Raw genomic sequence first — 23,033 nt, 5'->3', positions numbered from 1 at the left:
GCACAAACGAATAGTGCAGTATGATCACCACTTCTTTTGGACCCAATATCTTTAAACAAATGTGTTTCCTTACAAAGATGAAATAAGATATCCTAGGCATAGGCAAGCAAAGTGATAGACATATATGAAAAATATGTTTTGAAATGATGAGTCTTTGAAAATAAAGAGACACGAGAAGGAATTAAAGAAGAAAATAAAATAACTTGTTACGAGATCGATTAGTGGAAAAACAGGCGAGTGGACAACTCTTTTTAAAGGAATTAACGACTAGGATGAGGTGATTTAAGAGAGACGAAAGCAAGATAGCGCCTCAGTGGCGTGATCAGTATGGTCTTGACCTGCCACCTCGGTGGTCGCGAGTTCGTTTCTCAGGCATTCCATTGAGGAGTTAGAGATGAGTATTTCTGGTGACAGAAGTTCACTCTTGATGTGGTTCGGAAGTCACTTAAAGCCGTTGGTCCCGTTGCTGAATAACCCCTGGTTCCATGCAACGTAAAAACACCATACAAACAAACAAAACAAACCAACAAACGAAAGCAAGAAGTTATAAGCTAACTGTCCTCTGACATAACGACTAGGTTTTTCTGGCGCTTTGATTTTTGCTCTGACTCGACCGATTTTCTTCGTCATTTGCGCCAGAAATGGTCCGTTTTCATGTTGACCTGCACTGTAGGTATTACTTAAGGTTCTTGGCAGCGTGCCTTCGGCCCCTAGCTGCAACTCCTTTCGTTCTTTTTACTATACCTCTGTTCATATTCTCTTTCTTCCATCATACTTTCCACCCTCTCCTGGCAATTGGTTCATAGTGCAACTGCGAGGTTTTCCCCGTTTCACCTTTCAAACCTTTTACCGTCAATTTCAGTAGGTCCCTGTGCTTGGCCTAAATTCTATATTCAATTCAATTCAATTCATGTTGACCTATCCGTCATTCCCATAGAAATTTGGTTTGTTTTGAGGGGATGGGTTGGTGAATCGGTGATGCCTACTGAGTCCATTTTGAAATCTTAAATTAACATAAAACATGTCCGAGAACGAAATAAGTTTTGGTGGAGAAATCTAAACCTAACCTAACCTGGCCTCGCCACATGACTAACAAATGCAGACCTAGATCTAATCTACTGCCCTACTTTACATTGTACTTGGTCAAACATTCTGCAACGCTTGTTAACAATAAAATTAAAGATTGAAAATAAAAAGAACATGAATGACGAATGAAAGAAAACCAGTAAGATTTATCATCTAAAAACAAAGGGAAAACACACAAAAATACGGCTGGCGTGTAGGGATAAGTGTGTAGTGGAAAACAAAGAGAATCTTTCGTCGACTCCTCGGCAAGAGAAGAGAGAGCGAAGAGAGAGAGAGAGAGAGAGAGAGAGAGAGAGAGAGAGATTGGCCTCATGAAAAGGCATAAGAATTAATGCGGCCGTTGGAAAAACCGTCCACTCAGCACCATCTTCTTCTTCTCCCTCTAACGAGTCTGGAGATGCAATCACTCTCAGAATCCTTTCTCCAACAGACTTAATCTGGAGAGGGAGAACGATTCTGTCTACGCGAAGCGATGGATAGTTTTCCATTTTCTGTTTTTTTGATAGTTTTTCCTTCTCTAATTTTTTCTTGTAATGGGAAACTGAGTTAGTTGAGGGGTGGGGGTGGGGGCCGGGGTTGATCTGCGGTTTGAAGTGAAGGAGTTGAAGACTAACTACTATATGCCTATTGTAAAGTATATGTCGTGTTCTAATAATTCAGATTTTATGTAAACCAATGGTATATATTCAAGTACATGATGGGAACCAGTGAGGTGATTGTATATATATATATATATATATATATATATATATATATATATATATATATATATATATATAGATATATATATATATATATATATATATATATATATAATATATATATATATATATATATATATATATATATATATATATATATATATATATATATATATATATATATATATATATATAAATATATATATATATAATATATATATATATATATATATATATATATATATATATATATATATATATATATATTATATATATATATACGCACACACACACACACACACACACACACACATATATATATATATATATATATATATATATATATATATATATTATATATATATATATATATATATATACACGACAGAATGATAGAGGCAGATATGTGAAAAGTGGCTTATCTGAGCCCCATGAAATAATTCTTTGAAAAATTAAATGACAATTTTCATTATAGCGGTGTTCTTTCTAAAAATAACACAACAAATTCAGAAGACTCTTTGCACTTGACCTAAGAGTGAGAGAGAGAGAGAGAGAGAGAGAGAGAGAGAGAGAGAGAGAGAGAGAGAGAGAGAGAAAGCAATTTCTGACAGCAAAGTAATCATAGAAGACTTAGAATTACAAATCATGATGAATATCCACAACAAAAATTCTCTCTCTCTCTCTCTCTCTCTCTCTCTCTCTCTCTCTCTCTCTCTCTCTCCGTTCACTTCCATTCCCTGCTTTATCGGGGGATGTTGATTAAGCATTCTAATCCATTTTATCGCTTCCTTTCCCGTGAAAGGAGAGTCATTTACATTGCCAAATGAGTTACGAAGATTTCTGTAGGCAAATGAGAGATTCTCTCTCTCTCTCTCTCTCTCTCTGTGGCATCCACTATTTGGCTTTATGGGAGAGGGGGAGGGGAGGGAAAAGGGGAAGGGGTATGAGGAAGGGTTGGAGGAGGGGAAAGACGGGGAATGGTACCAATAAGGAAGGAGTGGGTTTCATTTTCACTCTTTATGGTAGATATTTGGTTTGATCATGTTTTCTCTCTCTCTCTCTCTCTCTCGCTCTCGTCTCTCTCTCTCTATATATATATATATATATTATATTAGATATATATATATATATATATATATATATATATATATATATATATATATATATATATATCTAATGTAAAAACGAAAAAATGTCTGTTCTGTTTGTATGCATGCTATACGAATCCACATTTTTTGACCGATTTTGATAAAATGTTAAATATAAGTCAATATTAAACCAAACCAGGAAAAGGTCATGGTGAAAACAGAATTAAAACCGGACCATTGGATAGGTCAAAGGGGGGGAAAGGGGGGGGGGGGGCGGGGTTGGGAGGGGTGTGGGAAGGGGTGGACAATGTAAAAATTATAGGGCAGCAAACAGATATTAGTGTCTAATCCATAGTTTTAAAGGTTGCTGAGATGAATATGACACTCCCGAAGCCATTTAAGTCCAGGGTCAGCCCCAATAGGAAAGGGGGAAGGGGAGGGAAGGTGGTGACATGTAAAAATAAAAAATAAATATAGATATTAGTGTCTAATCCACAGTTTTCGAGGTCACTGAGATGAATAGTGATCCTCTCAATGCCCTTTGAGACCTATAGTTCAGCCCCAATACAGAGGGAGGTGAGGATGGGGTGGGAAGGGGGTTACATGTAAAAATAACAAAAGATGACAGATTTTACAGTCTAATCCATAGTTTTCGAGGTCGCTGGGATGAACAGAGACACTCCTGATGCCCTTCAAGTCCAATTTGAGTCCCGATAGAAATAGGGTGGGGTGGGGGAGAGAAGTGGCGACAAGTAAAATGTAAAACATGCTGAGCAATCTAACTGAAGCAACTATCTTAACAGGAGAGAGAGAGAGAGAGAGAGAGAGAGAGAGAGAGAGAGAGAGAGAATATTGGTTGTCATTCAGAGATTACCGGGACAGTGCTGGGTTGGTCAGCTAATATATATGCATATACATATTTGTGAAAAAACTCTAAGCAATGGCTCTGTTAACTGACTTTATGATGATATTACCCCAACACAATAGTTCTGTGAAATGTCTCCATGCAATCATCCTTCAAAATGGCTCTGGGAAATGGCTCTACAAAAAAGACTATAACCTGACTCTATGAAACTGCGTAAACAATGGAACTGTGAAATTGCTCAACGTACTGAAACGCTAAATTGTATCTGCGAAACTGCCGAAAAATGCTTGTGAAATAGCTCTAAATAAAGACATTATGAACTGATTATCTGAAAACGCCGAAACAATGGCTCGGTGAAATGGCTCTATACAAAGACTCTACAAACTGTCTCTATGAAGTTACAAAAAAGATGGCTCAGAAAAGGTTTTATGTACTGACTTTATGAAATAAGGATCTATGAAACAACCGAAAAAATGCTCAGTGAAATGGAATTTCGTAATAGGCATCACAATGACTGTGCATAATTACCGACCTAACAGCTCTACTCAATGGCTCTGTGAAATGCCACGAACTTTGACTATATAATTTGACTTAGTGCAAAACCGAAGCTCAATGACTATCCAAAAGCTTCCTTTGTAAATAGCCTGACTTTAAAATGGCTTTCATAACTTTCGGTAAAGGCTCACTTAGAAAGTATTACTAAACAGCATATACTTACTTACAAAATTCTTAAGAAGAGGTAAAGTCAGTGACGCACAATTTCAATCACCAGAAAACCAATAGTATCTGACTAAACTGTCGCTGTCGCACTGCACTTGTTGAGTGACGTCACTCAGAGGGAACAACGGTTACGAAACCAAGGAGCAGTTGAAAGAAAAGTATTTTTTAATCGACGGATAATTGTAAAATCATGAGAGGCAAAGCCAGCAGAATTCATATGATAGTTTATATACATACATACATAAAATACACACACACACACACACACATATATATACAAATATATATGTACATGCATTTATCTATGTATCTATACATGCTTGAAATAAACACACACACACACACACACACACACACACACACACACACACACATACTATATATATATATATATATATATATATATATATATATATATATATATTCAATTGATATAGTATACACACACACACAATATATATATATATACATATATATAAAATATATATATATATATATATATATATATATATATATATATATATATATATATATATATATATATATATATATATATATATATATATATATATATATTATACAAAACTTCGCAGCGATTAACACCTGCTCATTAACAACATCAACGGCTCAACCCAGCTAAACAATATCAGCTAAACAACAATCCTCAATGCATTTTCCCAACAATAGACATTCACTACAGCCAAACAGCAGTTATAACGCAGCCGCTCGACTCAGTGATCAAATGACGGATCTATGCAATGCTGCAATGCAATAGATTAATACAACGGCTCAATACAATTGCTCAGTGCAATAGCTCAATGCAACCGCTCAACAGATTGTACGTATAAATTCAGCGGTTGGATTCGATCGAACAAAATAATTATTCCGGTCATCCGGTCTTTAGAGCTTGGAAGTTCACTAAACCGAGAAGAGAGAGAGAGAGAGAGAGAGAGAGAGAGAGAGAGAGAGAGAGTTACGAGTTACAGTTATAAGGATTAGGATGTCTCAAAGACTTGTTAGTCCATCCGAGGAGACATCGAGTGCTCACTTATCTGTAGGAGCAGATTTTATTGTGCATTTACAGTATCCTAATGATTTTGTCTAGCTCTCTTTTAAACTCTTCCACACTGTTGCTGTTTACAACTTCTGGTGGCAGTTTATTCCACGTCTCACATATCTTGTATGTAAAGAAGTTCCCACAATGGGATGTGTTATCTCTTCAGTTCTAGTTTTCATCCATTATTTCTTGTCTGGTTTTCGTTTAATGTAAATAGTTTACTGTATACTTTTGTTAGGCCTTTCAGAGTATTTTGAATGTTTCTATTAGTTGTCCTCGCAATCGTCGTGTTTCTAAGCCATACATGTTCAGGCTCTCTAGTCGTCTTCGGTAACTTATTTGCCTGATGGATAGAGTTAACTGTGTGGCTCTTGCTTGTACTCCTTTTAATCTATTTATGTCTATTCTTAGTGTTGGTGACCAAAACTGTACTGCATATTCAAGATAAAGTCTAACTATTGATGTGTAGGGCTGCAGCACTTTCCTTGTTTCTGTATTTGAACTGCCTCTTTATGTATCCCACTAGTTTCTGTGCCTTCTTTTCTGCTTTTATGCAGTGTTTTGTGGATTTTAAGCTTGGTAATAATGACCCCAAGGTCCTCCTCTTGTTCTACACTATTTATGTCATTCCCAAGCAGCATGTAGCTGGCATGAGGGTTGTTTGTTCCTATTTGTAGCACTTTACACTTATCTACGTTATAAGGCATTTGCCATTTTTTTTTTACGACTCTCCTATTTTCATTAGATAATTTCTTAAACTTTCCACTGAATCAGGGTCTCCTGCGTGTACACCTAGTTTGGTGTCATCTGCAAATTTGGCTATCCTGCTAGGTAAGCCTACATCAATGTCATTAATGTAAATAAAAAACAAGAGAGGGCCAAGGACAGAATCCTGGGGAACTCCGCTTGTTACATCTGCCCTTTCTGATTCTTCACCATTTATTACGACTCTCTGTTTTCTATAAGTTAGCCAGTCTTCGACCAAGTCTGCTGTTTCTCCTACAATTCCTAAAGCTCTAAAAATTGTCATCAGTTTCTTGTGTGGGACTTTGTCAAAGGCGTTTTGGAAATCTAAGTAGAGTATATCTATTGCTCTACTACTGTCGTAGATACCTAGAATTATGAAAAAAAACTCCCAAGAGGTTTGATAGGCAGGATCTGTTTTGTCTGAAACCGTGCTGACTGTTTAACAATCAGTTGTTTTTATCTATGTGATCCACAATTTGATCTGCAATTATGGACTCAAAAATCTTGCAAACGACCGACGTTAGGCAGATTAGTCTATAGTTTCCCGGCTCTTCTCTTGGACCTTTTTTGGTGCCTTTCTGTGTTCAACACTTTTCCTGTAGAGTTTATATGGGTGAGGAACTATCTCCTCTTTAACTCTTTAATTTCTCTTGGATGAATCGACTCCGGTCAAGGAGATTTGAACTTGTTGATTTGTCCAATTTTGTTTTTAATGTCCTCTTCTGTAAATATGATTTTGTCCAGTGGATCTGCCCCTTCATATTTAATAGCAGGTTCCGGTACTGAGATAGTGTCTTCAGTTGTGAATACACTAGTAAAAAACTTATTCAGTAACTCTGCTTTTTTCAAGTCTAAGTTCATCAGGGCACCTATAATGTCCCTTAGCGGACCTATGCTATTTTTCATTGGTTTCCTACTATTAACACGAGCAAAGAATTCTTTTGGGTTTTCTTTAGAAGCTGATGCAACTCTCTTATCCTCATTTATCTTTGCATTTCTTATTAATTTGTCCACCAATGTACAGAGTTCTTTATGCCTGCTTGCTTCTACTGGTGTTGGGTGTGGGTTCATTGATTTGTGCAATCTGTCTCTTTCTCTTATCTCACTCTTAATTTCCCTGTTGAACCACTTTAGCTGAGGGTTGCCATTTGTTGGTATTTGCCTTGATGGTATACATCTAGAGCGGAGAGAGAGAGAGAGAGAGAGAGAGAGAGAGAGAGAGAGAGAGAGAGAGAGATTAGATACTCTTGTACAAAGGACAATATAGTATTGTGACTTTCATAATTGAGAGAGAGAGAGAGAGAGAGAGAGAGAGAGAGAGAGAGAGAGAGAGAGAGAGAGAGAGAGGCTATAATAAAAGAAAGCGATAAGTGAGAAAGTGAGGTAGAATACAAGTGATAAATTGGAAATATGATTAGGGAAATGAGAATTATATAATAACTGATCCAACAAGTGACTGTAGGACAGAACTGTCTAAATGGGTAAAGAAGAATCTCAGTCCAACAAATAAATAAATAGATAAAGGATTAGAAATATCAACAAACATCTACATAATTACATGACAAATGCATCAAAAATGTCTCGAGGACTGCGCGACTTAAAAAAATTGATAATAGTTACGAAAACACATGACATCATTTCTCTGCTCCTAAATCCTGGAAACAGCGAGAGAAAAAGAAGAATCCTTCATAAAACCGAAATTCGAGAAAGACGATAAATTCCAAAAATCCTCACCTCGAAAATCTCCAAAAAATTTAGAAAATTTCGAAAATCCGAAAGAAAAAATCGCAAGCGAGCAGAAGGCGGATAAATATATCACGGGAGATTTTCGGATTAAAGATGAGGACGGGTCAGAGTTACTAAAGGGATTATGTCCCAGAGGAGAGAGAGAGAAGAGAGAGAGAGATGAGAGAGAGATGAGAGAGAGAGAGAGAGAGAGGACGAGAGGAACTAAAGTAATGTGATTTCTACCATGAGAGAGAGAGAGAGAGAGAGAGATGGGCGAGATGACCGATGAGAGTGGAGAGAGAACTACCAATGGGATCTTTCTACCATGAGAGAGAGAAACGAAGACTAGTACAGTAATCTTCCTACCATAAGAGAGAGAGAGAGAGAGAGAGAGAGAGAGAGAGAGAGAGAGAGAGAGAATAATATCGTCTTACCTGTACATAGGCCTAGTATTGTGATCTTTATACCACAGTATTAATCGGACGCTATTCTCTGCTGTCGGAGCGTATGCTTTGCAGGGGATGTGAACTTCTTTGCTTAGGACGGCTTTGATGACCGTTTCTGTAAAAAAAAGAAGAAGAGAATACTGAAATATGACATATAATTATTACCTTTCATTTCATATATAAAAGGAGGATGATTCCTGAGTCTGGTAGCCGAGAGAATATTGAAATACTGATTTAAAATATTAATTTTAATAGACGACTCCTGAGTCTGGTAACTGAGTGGATGACGAACCAGGCATATTTTTATTGGTAGGTTGTACCAAATAAAAATAAATACAACCAAATACAAATAAATAAATTATTCAGCAAGTGCAACTCAGGTGCATTTTCAAAGAAAAGTGAAGTAATGTGATTATCTAACGGCAGTCATGGTATCACTACTATCTTCCACAAAAGTGAATTAATATGATGACTGGAAGATAACGTGACCATGGTTACTATCGGCACTTAAAAGTAAACTATAATAAATACATAAAGAATAAATATATAATATCTACGCCATTTTTATGAATAAGTTATATATAAAAAAATTGCTATTAATTTTACCAAATAATGAATGATCACATGTTTCTAACAATACTTTCGCTGACCTCAAATGAAGGCAATGACACAGGTGAGTAAAGAAATCTAGTTGATTTTATTTACATATAAGAAAAAAATTAATAACTAATTAAACATTATAAATACCAATACCAGATATAAAGTGAAAGAAAATTCTGACATAATTACCAAAAGAATTATATTATTATTATTATTATTATTATTATTATTATTATTATACAGAAGATGAATCGAATTCATTTGCACCAAGCCTACACGAGTCAATGACTTAAGACGCCAAGCTTCCAAAGAGTTTGGTGTTCATATGGAAAAAAAAATTACAGGAGGTAATAGGATACACAGAAAGAAGAGATCAACTACTAAAGAAAGAACAAAAAAAATTAATAAACTAATAAGTAGATAAGTATAAATATAAATGACTGAAATGGAGAACCATCAAAGAACATTTAAGAAAATCTTGGTGTGCTCTTTACTCGGTACGAAATATTGAATGATAATAAGTCAGAGTGGATTTTTCTTGTTTGTCCGGCCTGAATGGGACGGGGTAGGGAAGACATGACACATACACCCTCCGCCTGCAAACCTGTTTGTCCGCCCGGGTGTGGCGGGGAGGGTAGGGAGACATGATGGGCAACGCCGGGTTCAAGCACACAGTAGCGCGCCCCATCAAGCTCAATTGAAAACATTTTCATCACTAAGTCGTGATACTTACATGATCAGTCCTTTGCATTGCTGATGATCTAAATTATCTGTCCGTTGGGGAACATAACGTTGCAGGCACGAACACACACACAACACACACACACACACACATTATAATACTATATATATATCTTTTTTTATAAATATATAAGATAATATATCTATATATAATAATATATATATATATCTATATTTATATTAGATATATCATATATATATATATATATATATATATATATTATATATATATATATATAAAACAACAACAGAGAGAGAGAGAGAGAGAGAGAGAGAGGAGAGAGATGAGAGAGAGAATGTCCATGAAAATGTGTGTTATTTTCCCCTTGATGTTATTTGACAGGCGGTAATTCCGGTGGGACCTCTGAAATGCGAAGCCAGAAATGGCAAAATGAATGAATTGTTCCCAAAGAGAAAAATACATTTATGTCCCTTTTAATGGATTTGCTCCGGCGCTATTCTCTCTCTCTCTCTCTCTCTCTCTCTCTCTCTCTCTGTGTTTGTTGAGCATATTAGGGGAGGTCTCTCTTTCTCTGTCTCTCTCTCTCTGGGGCTCTCAGGTGGGAACTACACTCTCTCTCTCTCTTTGTTTCTCAACTCTAGGGTTGAGGGGAGGTCTTCCTCTCTCTGTTTGTTGAAACTTTTTTAGGGGAGGGAGGTTCTCTCTCTCTCTCTTTCTTCTCTCTCAGTCTCTCTCTCTCGTCGTCTCTCTCTCTCTCTCTCTTCCTCTTCTCAGTTTGTTGAACATATTAGATGAAGGCTATCTCTCTAAAACACAGAAACCCTAGCTTCAGTGGTGGGATTCGAACCCATCTAGATAGGATATAAATTTATCTCCACGCGTACATTTTGCTAAAGCTAGAGTAGACTCATCCTCACGATCGTAGCATATATAGATATAATCTGTTGGTGTGTGTGTGTGTGTGTGTGTGTGTGTGTGTACGTATTACTGCATATTTCTGTATCGCGTGTTTCCCACACTTTCGCCAAACCCAGACCAAAGATTTTGCTAAACTCACACTTTACCAAAAGGCGCGGCTGTGAGCGTCCTGGCAGAGTCGTTGCAAAGCGTAGGAATGCAGGCCAAATGTCCCAGACATTCTGATAAAATTGTTGATATGTGCTGAGCGGATATCCTACCTCATGCAGAAAGTCATTTTTTTCGATCTTTGTCAGTCTGTGATGGTTTCAAAATATCTTGCCTATTTTGCATTTGGTTTAAATGAAATAAAATATCTTTCATGAGTAAAGACAGTTTGCGTCAATGCTTCTAGGTTATGTATGTATGTATGTATGTATGTATGTATATATGAATATAGTGTATATATATTAATATTTATTAAATCTGTGATCACATTTTACATAATACATTGTCCAAATATCACTCAAACGAAAAATTTAAAAAGCTCTATATGGTCAATAATCTATTAATGAATTCATGAATTCCAATCTCTTAAAAAATATAAGTTAGTGGGTATTACAAAAATTATAGCATTATTTTAATTTAAAAAATGTACCTAATACAGGCGATATTTTTCCCAAAGTGAAACTTTAAACTTCTCTGCTTTAAAAATTCAATTATATCTCAATTGAACGACCAAGGAGGCAGCCTTAACGAATCTCTTTGAACGATATAATTGGTCAGGTTTCAGAAACTTTAGCTCATTTTCTCTAAATGAAACACAATGAGGCCTGATTTCATTTTCCGGGGAAAAAATATTTGCATAATTTTCCCCTCCTGGGTCTCTCAAGGCTAATGACATACACAGATATCAGTTACGTGTCTTTGCATCGCAGGCCACATTGTAACCCACTTTCTTGTTAAAAAGTTACCTGCCGACCGCAGTTACCGATAGCAAAGACTGACCAGATTTGATGTTATTTAACGTCCAGAATTGAAAAGACAATTTTTAATCTTATAAACAATAAGAAAAATATATACACATATGTATGTATGTATGTGTAGATAAAACGAGAACCTACTTACATACACACACCCGCCCTCAAAATATATATATATAATATATATATATATATATATAATATATATCTATATATATATATATATATATATATATATATATATATATATATATATATATATATATATATATAATATATATAATATATATATATATATATATATATATATATATATATATATATAATATATATATATATATATAATAGAGAGAGAGAGAGAGAGAGAGAGAGAGATTCTCTTTGCTCAGATTACGAAATTTAATTGTGCCACCATCTAATTCCATTAGGCTTTATGATGATATCAACAAGACGAGACTATATTGGCTTTCTGTATTCCTCAAAAGGGTTCATCAAAGGGGAATGTGAGTTTCCTGTCTGTGTGTCTGACTTTCTGTTTGTCTGTCCTGTTTCGCTGGTAGTCTCTGTCTTGTGAAGATAATGAGTCTCTGAAGGAAAAACCTAATTTTCTTTTGTTGGGAAACAGTCAGCCCGAAAACTACGAGTTCTGGTGATCGTTTGGACTGTGAACCTCAATATAACTTGAGAAAAAAAAATGCTCCAGTATCAGACTGACGTTTTAGCTGTAACATAAATCACTGAATTTAACTGTAACTTGCATATTAAAATATTACAATTGAGCACAAAATTCTCGTTTCTAACTCGAAAATTTTTTTTTTTTTCATATCAGAACCGTTTTAGATGTGACAAAATTCACTTAATTTAATTGATCCTTGTACATTTAGAACAATATATAATTCCGTAAGGATATCTAGTTTCTTCTTTGAAGACTTGTAAAAAGGACACAGAATCTCGCTGTTTTTCGGAAAACTTAAAAACTTGAATTGAATGTTCTCGATTCAATTTTGCCCTATCTGTGCCAATCGTTCATCCCTTATGAAAAGAATTTAATACCTTCCTTCGGGGTCAGATAATAAAACTGCCATAATAAAATTGCCCGTGCCTTTGGCCTCCATTTAAAAAAGGACCACGTTATCCTATTGATCTAATTCTCAATTTATGACAAAAATCATCATAAATTTCGCCGAGGAGGAGATTGCGCACCAATCTTGATGGAGTTACGCCTTCGGTTACAACCACTGGAACGATTCCAGTGGTCCATGATTAATGACTTTTCCATGAATAAGGCTGGAATAATCGAGAGTGGACCGGGTGAAATGGTACAGTCTGAATGACACGCACTAATGGAGTCTCGATCGATTCCAGGGATTTTTTCTTGTTCCAGCTGGGGCAGCCAAGTACCTAGTTTTTAAAAAGGTTCAATGAAGGCAGGGAATATATTTCAACAGATACAATGAGGAGCAGGATCATATTTCAAAATATACTATGAAGGGAAGCAATATATTTCAAGAGATACAATGCAAGCAAGGAAGTTAGTTCAAGAGATACAATGAAGGGCAGGGTTATATTCCAAAAGATACAATACGGGCAGGTAATATATTTCAAAAGGTACAATTCAAACAAGGTATCTGTTTCAAAACATACAATGAAGGGAAGTAGCATATTTCAGAATATACTATGAAGGAAAGAAGAACGTTCTCAAAGAAACAATGCAGTTAAGGAATATATTTCAAAAGATACAATGCATGGAGGCAATATATTTTAAAAGATACAATGCGGGGAGGGAATATATTTCAAAAGATACTATAATAGCAAGGAGCGTATTTCAAAAGATGAAATTTTAGTGAGGAATGTATTTCAAAAGATGCAATTTTAAATAAGGATTATATTTCTGAAGACAGGGTGTAATGAATACATATCAAACGATAAGATGTTAGTAAGGAATATTTTACAAAGATATATTTCAAGACAACAAATACAGTTCATGTATTTTAAAAAATAAAATGCCGACAAGAAATAAATTTCCAAAGAACTATGAAAAGTGTCAGAAACAAGATTTAACCATTTAAAATAGATGGAATCCAAACCAAATTGGCCGATATAAATTCTACATAAAAATAAATTAAAAGCAAAACTTCAAGGTTTCTCGATGTTGTAAAAATCGAGGAAATGTGATAAGACCGCAGACGTAAACTAAAGTGAAACAATTAATGTCTCTTTTATTCTCTGTGTAATTGTCTTAGGCTCTTTGAAGTCTATGAAAGCGTTCTTCGGAACTCTGAAATATTGTGATTCCAATGGCGAGCCAATGCAATTACAGAAATCCTGGAATGGAGCAGCTTTGATGAGTTTTGAATGTTTGTCATTTTCTTTCAGAGTTTTCTGGGCAATCTAGAATTCAAAGAGTTTCTTTCATTGTCCTTCAGAGTTATTAATTTGTTTTAAAAAGAAGCTGATTCTAGCGATTTTTGAACATCAAAAGTCAGGGTCACAGTAATGTCTTCTGTCATCGGTTAGAGGCACTAGGTATTCGATGCTCTGTTTTTATGATGGCGTTAAACGGAAGTTAGGTTTGTTGCTCCATCCGGGCGTGAAATGACATCCAAACCGCCCATATTTGGTGAAGCATGATTACATAATCAAGAACAAGGCAAGCTTTTTTTTTTGTACGCATGTCGATGAAGTAGGGTTGCAAAACCAAGAACAAATACAAGTTTCTGCACGGGTATACGTCGAAGCTTGGCTACAAAATTCAAAAAAACTCACTTGCGTATTGAAAATATTGGTTTCTAATTGCAATGTAATGCTTGGTAGCTCGATGATTGAAAAGATGACATAAAAAGCTCACTTAAAATACCGTCTTACACGGCTTTAGTCTAATCGGACTTAAAACGGTATACATTGTTTTTTTTTTTAAATCTTATTTCTTGACATATTATCCAAGAACATACCGCAATAATCATTAAGCACATAAAGGGCCCTCAAAGTAATAGAATACAAAGGAAAATGACTTTGTAAAGTAAACAGTAATACATACTAAAATGAAAAAGCTTCGTACCATAATCTTCAGGATTTCTTAGCAATCTTCAGTTACCTGAGGTGGTTGTAGTGACTGTGGATATTATATGAGTTACTACTCAGGTGCTCAGTTGACGTTTGGACAAGCGTCATTTGGTGCGTTTGATGAATTTATTGTGATAATAAATTTCACCGATATGAGGGCGATCGAGATGATGACTTAAATAATGCAATATTTTATTATTTTTGAGAAATAATGCGTTTTTTAGGGAAGGAGGAAGACAGTACAAAGTTTTTTTTTTTTTATAGAATAGATGATCTCGTACAACAGCTAAGGCGTTTGATAATCAATGTAATATAAGACTTCGGGATTATGGGAATATACTGTCAGTGTATCTACTTCACCCCTAATTATAAAAATGCAGTATAATATTACCCGTGTACTTCGATAAAACAAAACTGCTTTTAGAGCAATTGCTCTTTGCATTTTGGTAACGATCACACAAATACCTTGTTAAGGATAAAAAATCATAATAAAAACAATGCGTTTCCTAGTTAAGATCTCTTTCTGAATACCTCCATCGAGCCGACAGCATCTCATAAATTAAGACATACGTCAGCACGAGGAAGACGAAAATACGAAAATGGCCTCCCTCCCTCCCCCTCTCCCCTCTTCTCGCTTGTACCTTCGGCACTCATCAGAGTGTGTCGAGTGGAAGTTGGTGCCACGGCGCAGAATAAAACGCCAGTCATTCCACATCGCCCTCAAAGGGCTGTTCAGTTTCCCCGAAGCGGAGCGACTCTGTGCGCTTTCTGGATTCTGTTTACGTTTCAGAGCCGAGAACCGCTGACGAATGCATATGTCAGGATTAGTTTTGTCGGAAACGCCCGGTAGGGAGGTAGGGGGGAGGGGAGGGGAAGAAGGAGAGGAAGTTAGGGGATGGGTCGCATCTACTTTGTGGGATGCCTCGTTAGAGAGGGAAGGAAAAAGATGATGTGCCTGCCATGGGACGAGGCGTAGATGCAATTTCATAGCTCGATTCCGAAAAATCAAATATAGAATTAAATATAGTTATAAATAAGCGTGCAAATATAAAGATATATATAAGAAATAAATTATATATATAATATATTTTAATTTAAATACTTTTGGGTAATAATATATATTTATATTATAATTATTAATATAATATTTATAATCTATATGATATATATATATATAGTAATAAATAAATATATAATAAATAGTATATAATATAATATATATAATATATATAAATAATAATATTATATAATTATATCTATATATATATTTGCACGTCATTTATAACTATATTTAATTCTGTATATGGTTATCGGAATCGAGCAGTTTTCCCGAAACAATTGGTGGATTCAGACAAACAACTAAACAAGGATCACATCCATATTGTAAGTGTTAAACCGTAGAAGAGCCTCCTCCGCAGGAATTTGCAATATATATATATATATATTATTTATATATATATATATATTATATATATATATACACACACATTTGCACCACCACAACCAAGTTATGTGTTCATGCACGTCTGAAATAAACATGTACGTACTGTATATACTTTGTCTAGCAGCGCGCCAGACAAACTATGCTTTTCTGTTCGAACGGAGGCTGCGTAAACAAAAACAACGGTAAGGACAACAATAAATAAAAAAAAAGAAAAAAGAAAAAGCAGGCAAGAGCACGCCAAGCGGCTAATGAAAATGGCGGGAAGAAGCCATCGCACAAAGAAAGAAGGACAAAAGCGCCTGGAACTTCTTTCAGAGGCTTCTATTGTCTGGGCGATTCTTCTTCTCCCTCGGGGCCTGTGAAACTCAGAGACCCTCCCGCGAGCAAAAGAGGTTTTGAGGAGTCAACTCGTGCCACTGGTCTCGGGCAAGGGCAATGGTTATCTTCTGGGAAGAACTATCAAGCAATTATACTTCATTACTGCAGCTGGCTTTTGATGTCAGTTGGTACTGAGAAGGAATGTCTTTTATGAACATAGGTCTATGTTCTCATCTGAATGTAGGTCTATGTTATTTGAAATATGCGCTGCACAAATTCAAGAATTCGACTCTAATAAAGACTATCAAATATGCTTCATTACTGCAGAGAACTTTTGATGCCAATGGGTATCGAGAGGGAATGTCTTCTCTGTACGTAAGTCTATATTCTGATCTGGTCTATGTTATCTGATGGACTCTCCATAGAAGTCGATACATTTGAAACGAATAAGAAAATATCTACATCAGTCATGGATTTTCTTAATCTGCTGAGGTAATTTTTTTTTTTTTTACATCAATCAGTCTATTTCTACACAAACAAGCAAGCCTTTGTCTATTGTCATGTCAGAGGCTTTCTTCAGTGTCAATGGCATTTTATACCAGTAAGTTACTTTCTACACCAGTCAGAAAAGTCCAAAACCAGTTAGGTGACCTCCCTCAACATTATAGATTTTACACATCAGTCAGCGAGCTTGTAGAAGTTTCATCGATGTTGTTTGGGAGACCTTCAATAAAATAATTTACGTATTTATTTATTTAATTCTAACGTTTCAGAACGCTTCAGTGCATTTCGCAGTTCAAGTGGTAATGAAATTCACCTGGATGACTTCAGGTTTTGTTCACTTCTAAGTAAACTTGATGGAAAATACAGAAAGTCCTTCACTTGAAATATCATCAAAACAAGAATTGCAGGCAGGTGAAGTAAGCTGTTTCACTTAATACAGATAATGAAGCTTTTAGATTAATGAGTATAATTGTAATTCAGACTTAGTACATGTTCGCGGAAGTCACTTTGATATGTTATGTATTATTATTATTATCTTATTAAAAGTAATGGCTACTTCAGCAGCGTTACACTTGTAGAGATTCTTCTCTATTTTGCGAATAGCGGCTTTTTCCGTGCTACTTAAACAGGCTAGTAGAGCGCCTATAGAGGTCATGGTCAAATACAGGGTCAAAACAGATGTATATATTTGAATTTTACAGATAAACTATGATACCATAGTCATCAAAGTCATTAACGATTTTTTTTCTCTCTCTCTCTCTCTCTCTCTCTCTCTCTCTCTCTCTCTCTCTCTCTTTCTTAAAGCGAGCTTCCGTCTGGAGCTGCCAGACATCCTAGGGCTGGGAAGCTGAGGGTGGACTGATCTTGGGGCGTTGATGTTGTTTGAGATTAAGCTAGCCTTGTGTCAGCACGGGCTCTTGCTCGTAGAGCAGCCCGTATAAGCTTATTCCAGAGAATCTTGGTGCGGTGTCCGTCCTCCTCATATCTGTGGTTGAAAGCAGGGGGTCTGCCCCATGCTTGTCTCCTATTGGCTGGTGGCGGTGAGTCTTCGTTTTCATTGGTTGACTGAGCCAAGTCTCAAGCCACTTTCTTCGAGCCGATGGTTGCGTTGCAGCATATCCTGCAGCCGCCTGGACCTCCTGAGCGGTGGTGCAACGTAGATGGGCGTTGCGCTACGCTGTAGGACGTCAAGGCTAATTTGATTTCCATCGGCTGCAGGAGTACCTCGTTTGGGGGCGTTGTCTTCCGTGGAGTTGTCGTGATCGGTGGCGTCATTGTTGGTGGCAGGTCTACTCATACTCGTAGGGAGGAGAAATTCTTCCTGCGTTGTATTCAGTTTAGGTTTTATTTGCTGGATGAGGAGCGCCTCCAGCAGGCGCAACCGACGGGCATCAGGGGCCTTCCCGATGATTTTCGTGTTCTGTATGATGACATCCTGGGAGATGGCCTCCTGATGTTTGGTGCGGGCGTGATTCTTGATAGCCCCCTCTTGGGCGTGGCACGAGAGTCTCTTCGACAGGCGCATGGTAGTCATACCTACGTAGGCGCCGCTGCATTCGCGGACTGGGCAGGTATACTGGTACACTACATGCGTCTGCTTCAGGGGTTCTCGTACCTGTGGAGAGGGGTTATTTTTAATTTTTCATAATAAGGTCACGCGTCCTCGATTCTGGTAATATATGATTAAGTCGATATTCTTGGTGTCGTCAGTCGGGGATAGATTTTCAGAAATAATTTCCTTAATGGAGTCCTCTTCTTCACGGTAATAGGAACTCATGAAGGCTTTGTATTATTATTATTATTATATTATTATTATTATTATTATTATTATTATTATTATTATTATTCTGCTGAAAAGATTGGCAGCATCAGTTGCTTTTAAACAAAGACCTCGTGTAAAATCAGTTTAAAACTGATGCTGGCTTTCTTTTCAGCAGAACACGCTTAAAGGAGGGACTACTCACCTCATATATTATTATCATTATTATTATTATTATTATTATTTTATTATTATTATTATTATTAATTATTATTAAATTCACATAAGCCTAAAAAATTATAAATATGCTAAGCTTACTCCCACAGACTAGAATTCCCGTGCAACAACAAAGTCAAGAGACGTCAAGCGCTTGATACTAGTATGTCGTTTGAATAAAATAATTATCAGTGTAATCTCCCGTATAAGCCAGGCGTCCCTAGATCGTTCAGTTGCCATATTTTCACGACGCAAAGTCGCTGACGTTTCATTCAAATCTTATCCGATTATGCTCCTACGCTACAACCCATTCATTTATGCAGTTTTAATTTGAAATTTACTTATTCAGAACGAGTCAAAATCATGAAATAAACCTCAGGTGTGATGTTTTCTACTCTTGTTATTAAGTAATATTAACATGAGCTAATGTTATTCAATGCTGGTTCTATAGAACGTTCCCGCGTATTACCAGCAGGACTGAATCCTAAACCTTGCTAATTTCAAATAGATTCTCCTTATGGTTCCCATGAACCAATAATAGAGGTATAATCCTGCCAAATTGGGCGGAAACTCGCCCCAGTGTCAACAGCTGTTAATTGAACGCGCTCAATCAATGTTAGGTAATCAGAATTTAGCTGGTTTGGGTCTATAATCAGGTAATGCTTCGAGGACACCAGAGGTTGCGTCTTATTGGCCAAAGAGGAGGATTGCAGCCTCGATAAGGAGATGATTGCTAGAGTAAAAATAGAACTTGAGAGGAAGAAGAACGAAGATTGACGGAGTAAAATTAAACTTGATGCGGAGAAGACTATTCCTATGTTAAATTAAACTTGATATGGAAAAAAAATATTACTAAAATTAGGTTTGATGTGGATGAAAAAATTTGCTAGGGTAAAATCAAACTTTGAATTGAGAAATAAAAATAGGCTGCATTCCTTTGTTCTTTGCTGGATGAGATAAGATAAGTGGGAATTTCAGATTTCTTGTCGCGGTGATTTTGAATCGTGATTATCAAAGAAGTATTTTAGATTAATCTCTCACAACGCAGGAAAATGAATTAGCAACAAGTGAAATAAGTGATAAGGCCATCAAGGGACGTGCATTATAGCTCTGATTAGATGCGTCACGAATCAGAGGTAAATCAGCTGTGTTGAGAATCCACTGGAACCGGAAACAGCTTTTGCAGGGCAGTCTAAAATGTGTGAAAGTCACATACGTTTTTGTGGGAGAGCATGGAATTAAGTACCTCAAATTCTTGTTGTGACATCAGAAAAAAGGGTCAAGTTACGATGTTTACCTGAATTCTGCTTGCTTTTAAAGAAAGCGGCTTATAGCTTAGTTCATATCTATCTGTCTACCTATCTATGTATTTATATATACATAAATATATATAATAATAGATAGACAGATAGACAGACAAATAAAGAAAGAGCTATAAACCGTTTTCTTTAAAAGCAAGGAGTTTTCAGAGGTAAAGAGTGCAACATTAACACTTTAACACGTTTGCCAAATAGTGATAAAAAATATCAATGCAGAGACGGCTGATACAAGAGTCAGTGGAACGAGATGGATGGCTATCTATGAATACTGGTTGGGAGGTGAATGCACTTTAGCCATATTTCAAAGTTGAGAAAAAAAAATATCAAGGGTTTATGAAATCCCTGTTGTGGTGGGGTTAAGGAAAGATTTAATAGAGATAAACATAATTTTTATTTATTTATATCCCCCAAGAAGGCTCACGTTTCCGAATCGTATATATATATGTATATACCTGCAGCGTCAGCGCACCCTAAATATATTTTGTACACGCAGTGCATATACACTCTTAAATTCTCGTCAGTTCCCTCGCGAGATAAAGGATGGATGTCTGGGAGAGAGTTTAATCAAGGAGCCCGCTGTTTACACTTATGTCAGGATCCACGAAATTAATCTTCGGGAAAATCGCCATCTCTCTTCCCGGAGCCAAAATATTTCACCGCCCGCAAGAATTTCTGACGCAGAGTAATCGCGAGGACATTGGGTAAAAGTTAAAGAGTTTAATTTCTCAAATCAGCCGGAATCCATGAGTGGAGAGAGAGAGAGAGAGAGAGAGAGAGAGAGAGAGAGAGAGAGAGAGAGAGAGAAAGTCGGAGGTAGGATGTTTTTGATGAAATTGGGTTATTATTTTTATTACGGGTTAGGATAAATTAAAGCATTTACATATGAATATTGGTTAAGATATAACGATGAATGAATGAGAGAGAGAGAGAGAGAGAGAGAGAGAGAGAGAGAGAGAGAGAGAGAGAGAGAGAAGGTCGGAGGTAGGATGTTTTTGATGAAATTGGGTTATTATTTTTTTTACAAGTAAGGATAAACTAAAGCATTTACCTATGAATATTGGTTATGATATAACGATGAGAGAGAGAGAGAGAGAGAGAGAGAGAGAGAGAGAGAGAGAGAGAGAGAGAGAGAGAGAATTTTTCAAATGCAATTGAGTCGAATAATTCTGAGACTTAAAATTATTATATAGTGATGAAAAATATTAGTGAAGAGTTAACTAACGCATGTGCTAATGGAACAAGATGTCAATCTATAAATATTATTTGGAAGGTGAGTAGTGTTATAGAACATTTCAAAAATGGAAAAAATACCAGAAAACTATGATGTTATTTCGATGAGGTCTCGACGTTAATCGTTAGTTAACTGTAAGCAGAATTGTCCCAAATATGTTGACAAGAAAGAATTTCGTGTAAGAGGGAAAGATTAGCAGAACAGATTGAAAATCATAAATATTTGCGTCTCAAAGAGGCTAACATGCTTACAAAAGTTACACATCTTCCAATGAACCTCAGAAAAAAGTAAACGAGAAAGAAAGTTAGACAAATTTGTCTCTGGGGGACCACAAAAAAACACACACACATGGAGATTTTCGAGTTATACATGAAAATGCGAATGGCAGAATTGAAAGTTTATTCTTCCCTCCCAGGAGTAGCTGGTAGTTAACTGATCACACACTTGAGTCGCAATTTTAACTCTCTCTCTCTCTCTCTCTCTCTCTCTCTCTCTCTCTCTCTCTCCTTGTATGCAAATACATCCTTCTCGTGTCTTTTGTTACTGTCACAGTTCCGAGGAGCTGTTTGTGTTTGCGTGTTGGCCCTTCGTAAAGCAAACACTTCTGCTGCTCTTTTATTTTTATGGGTATCTGGTTCCTTCATATCGAATACAAATGGAAATGGAGTTTTGTGGATGGACTTTATCTGCATTTTGTATTTCTTGAGTGTGTGTGTGTGTGTGTGTGCGTGTGTGGGTGTTTGTGTTCGTTTGTTTGCTTTTGGTTGCAGGTCATTCATTACATGAGCTTCATGTAGCTACGCTTATCCTGATTGTGTGTGTGTGTGTTTAAATGATTGTATCCCCAACAACCTGACAGACTTATTGAATTGAACCGAAATGGAAACAGATTTGATGAAAGTATTTTATCCACATTTTTAATTTTTGGACGTATGTGTGTTTGTTTGCATGTAGTCAAATACCATTTATTATATATGTTTATGCACATTTATCCTGATTGTAAGTGTATTTGTTTGAATGTTTGTATCCCTCACAAACACAAAAACAACATCCATCGGACATTTCGTGTGTGTGTGTTTGTTTACACGTATTCACAAGCTATTCGTTACATGTACTTTATGTACATTTATCCTGATTAAGTGTTATGTAGTAACATTACATCTACGTAATATAGAATTGTGTATGTGTGTTTGTTTTCATGTTTGTATACCTCACAAACCAAACAACCATCATCCATCAGAAATTCAGCGTCATTATCCAATTCCTCATCACATCCGTGAATAAACTTGTCCAAACCGAAGAACCGCACCGGTTCAGGTCAAGCATGTAATATAAAAGATTCCGCATCCCATCGCCGTCCACTGTGGGGTTATTCAAAGGACCTTTTTCTGGGGAGGGAAGGGGAGGGGGTTAGGGGGAGAGGGGGAGGAACTCCGAATCTAAACTTCGAAATACTGTCAGCGGGAAAACGCGGCCGCTTCCGACAAAGAGAGGTCGTCCAATATGTTAGGTCAATATTTGTTAAAGCGTCCTTCGCTGGGTCGGCTGGAGTGTCTCC

The 23,033-nt window shown here is 36.5% G+C and overlaps 1 protein-coding gene across 14 annotated transcripts in view; it reads right to left on the bottom strand.

Annotated features, from left to right (window-relative positions):
• LOC135224450 (synaptogenesis protein syg-2-like) overlaps positions 1 to 23,033 on the bottom strand; it is a 563,172-nt gene that overhangs the window by 36,202 nt on the left and 503,937 nt on the right. For all 14 annotated transcript variants that reach the window (XR_010316738.1, XR_010316736.1, XR_010316741.1 and 11 more), the window contains exon 3: positions 8,427 to 8,553. Coding sequence is in view for 8 of the 14 variants with exons in the window: in XM_064263445.1 (XP_064119515.1) it covers positions 8,427 to 8,553 (127 nt within the window). In the remaining 6 variants the exon portion in view is untranslated. The remainder of the gene's footprint in view (positions 1 to 8,426; positions 8,554 to 23,033) is intronic.

The sequence above is a fragment of the Macrobrachium nipponense genome, chromosome 12 (genome assembly GCF_015104395.2).
Source record: "Macrobrachium nipponense isolate FS-2020 chromosome 12, ASM1510439v2, whole genome shotgun sequence".
Taxonomy (NCBI): domain Eukaryota; kingdom Metazoa; phylum Arthropoda; class Malacostraca; order Decapoda; family Palaemonidae; genus Macrobrachium; species Macrobrachium nipponense.
Note: the sequence above shows the minus strand (reverse complement) of the source record. Positions and strands in the feature narration are given on the sequence as shown.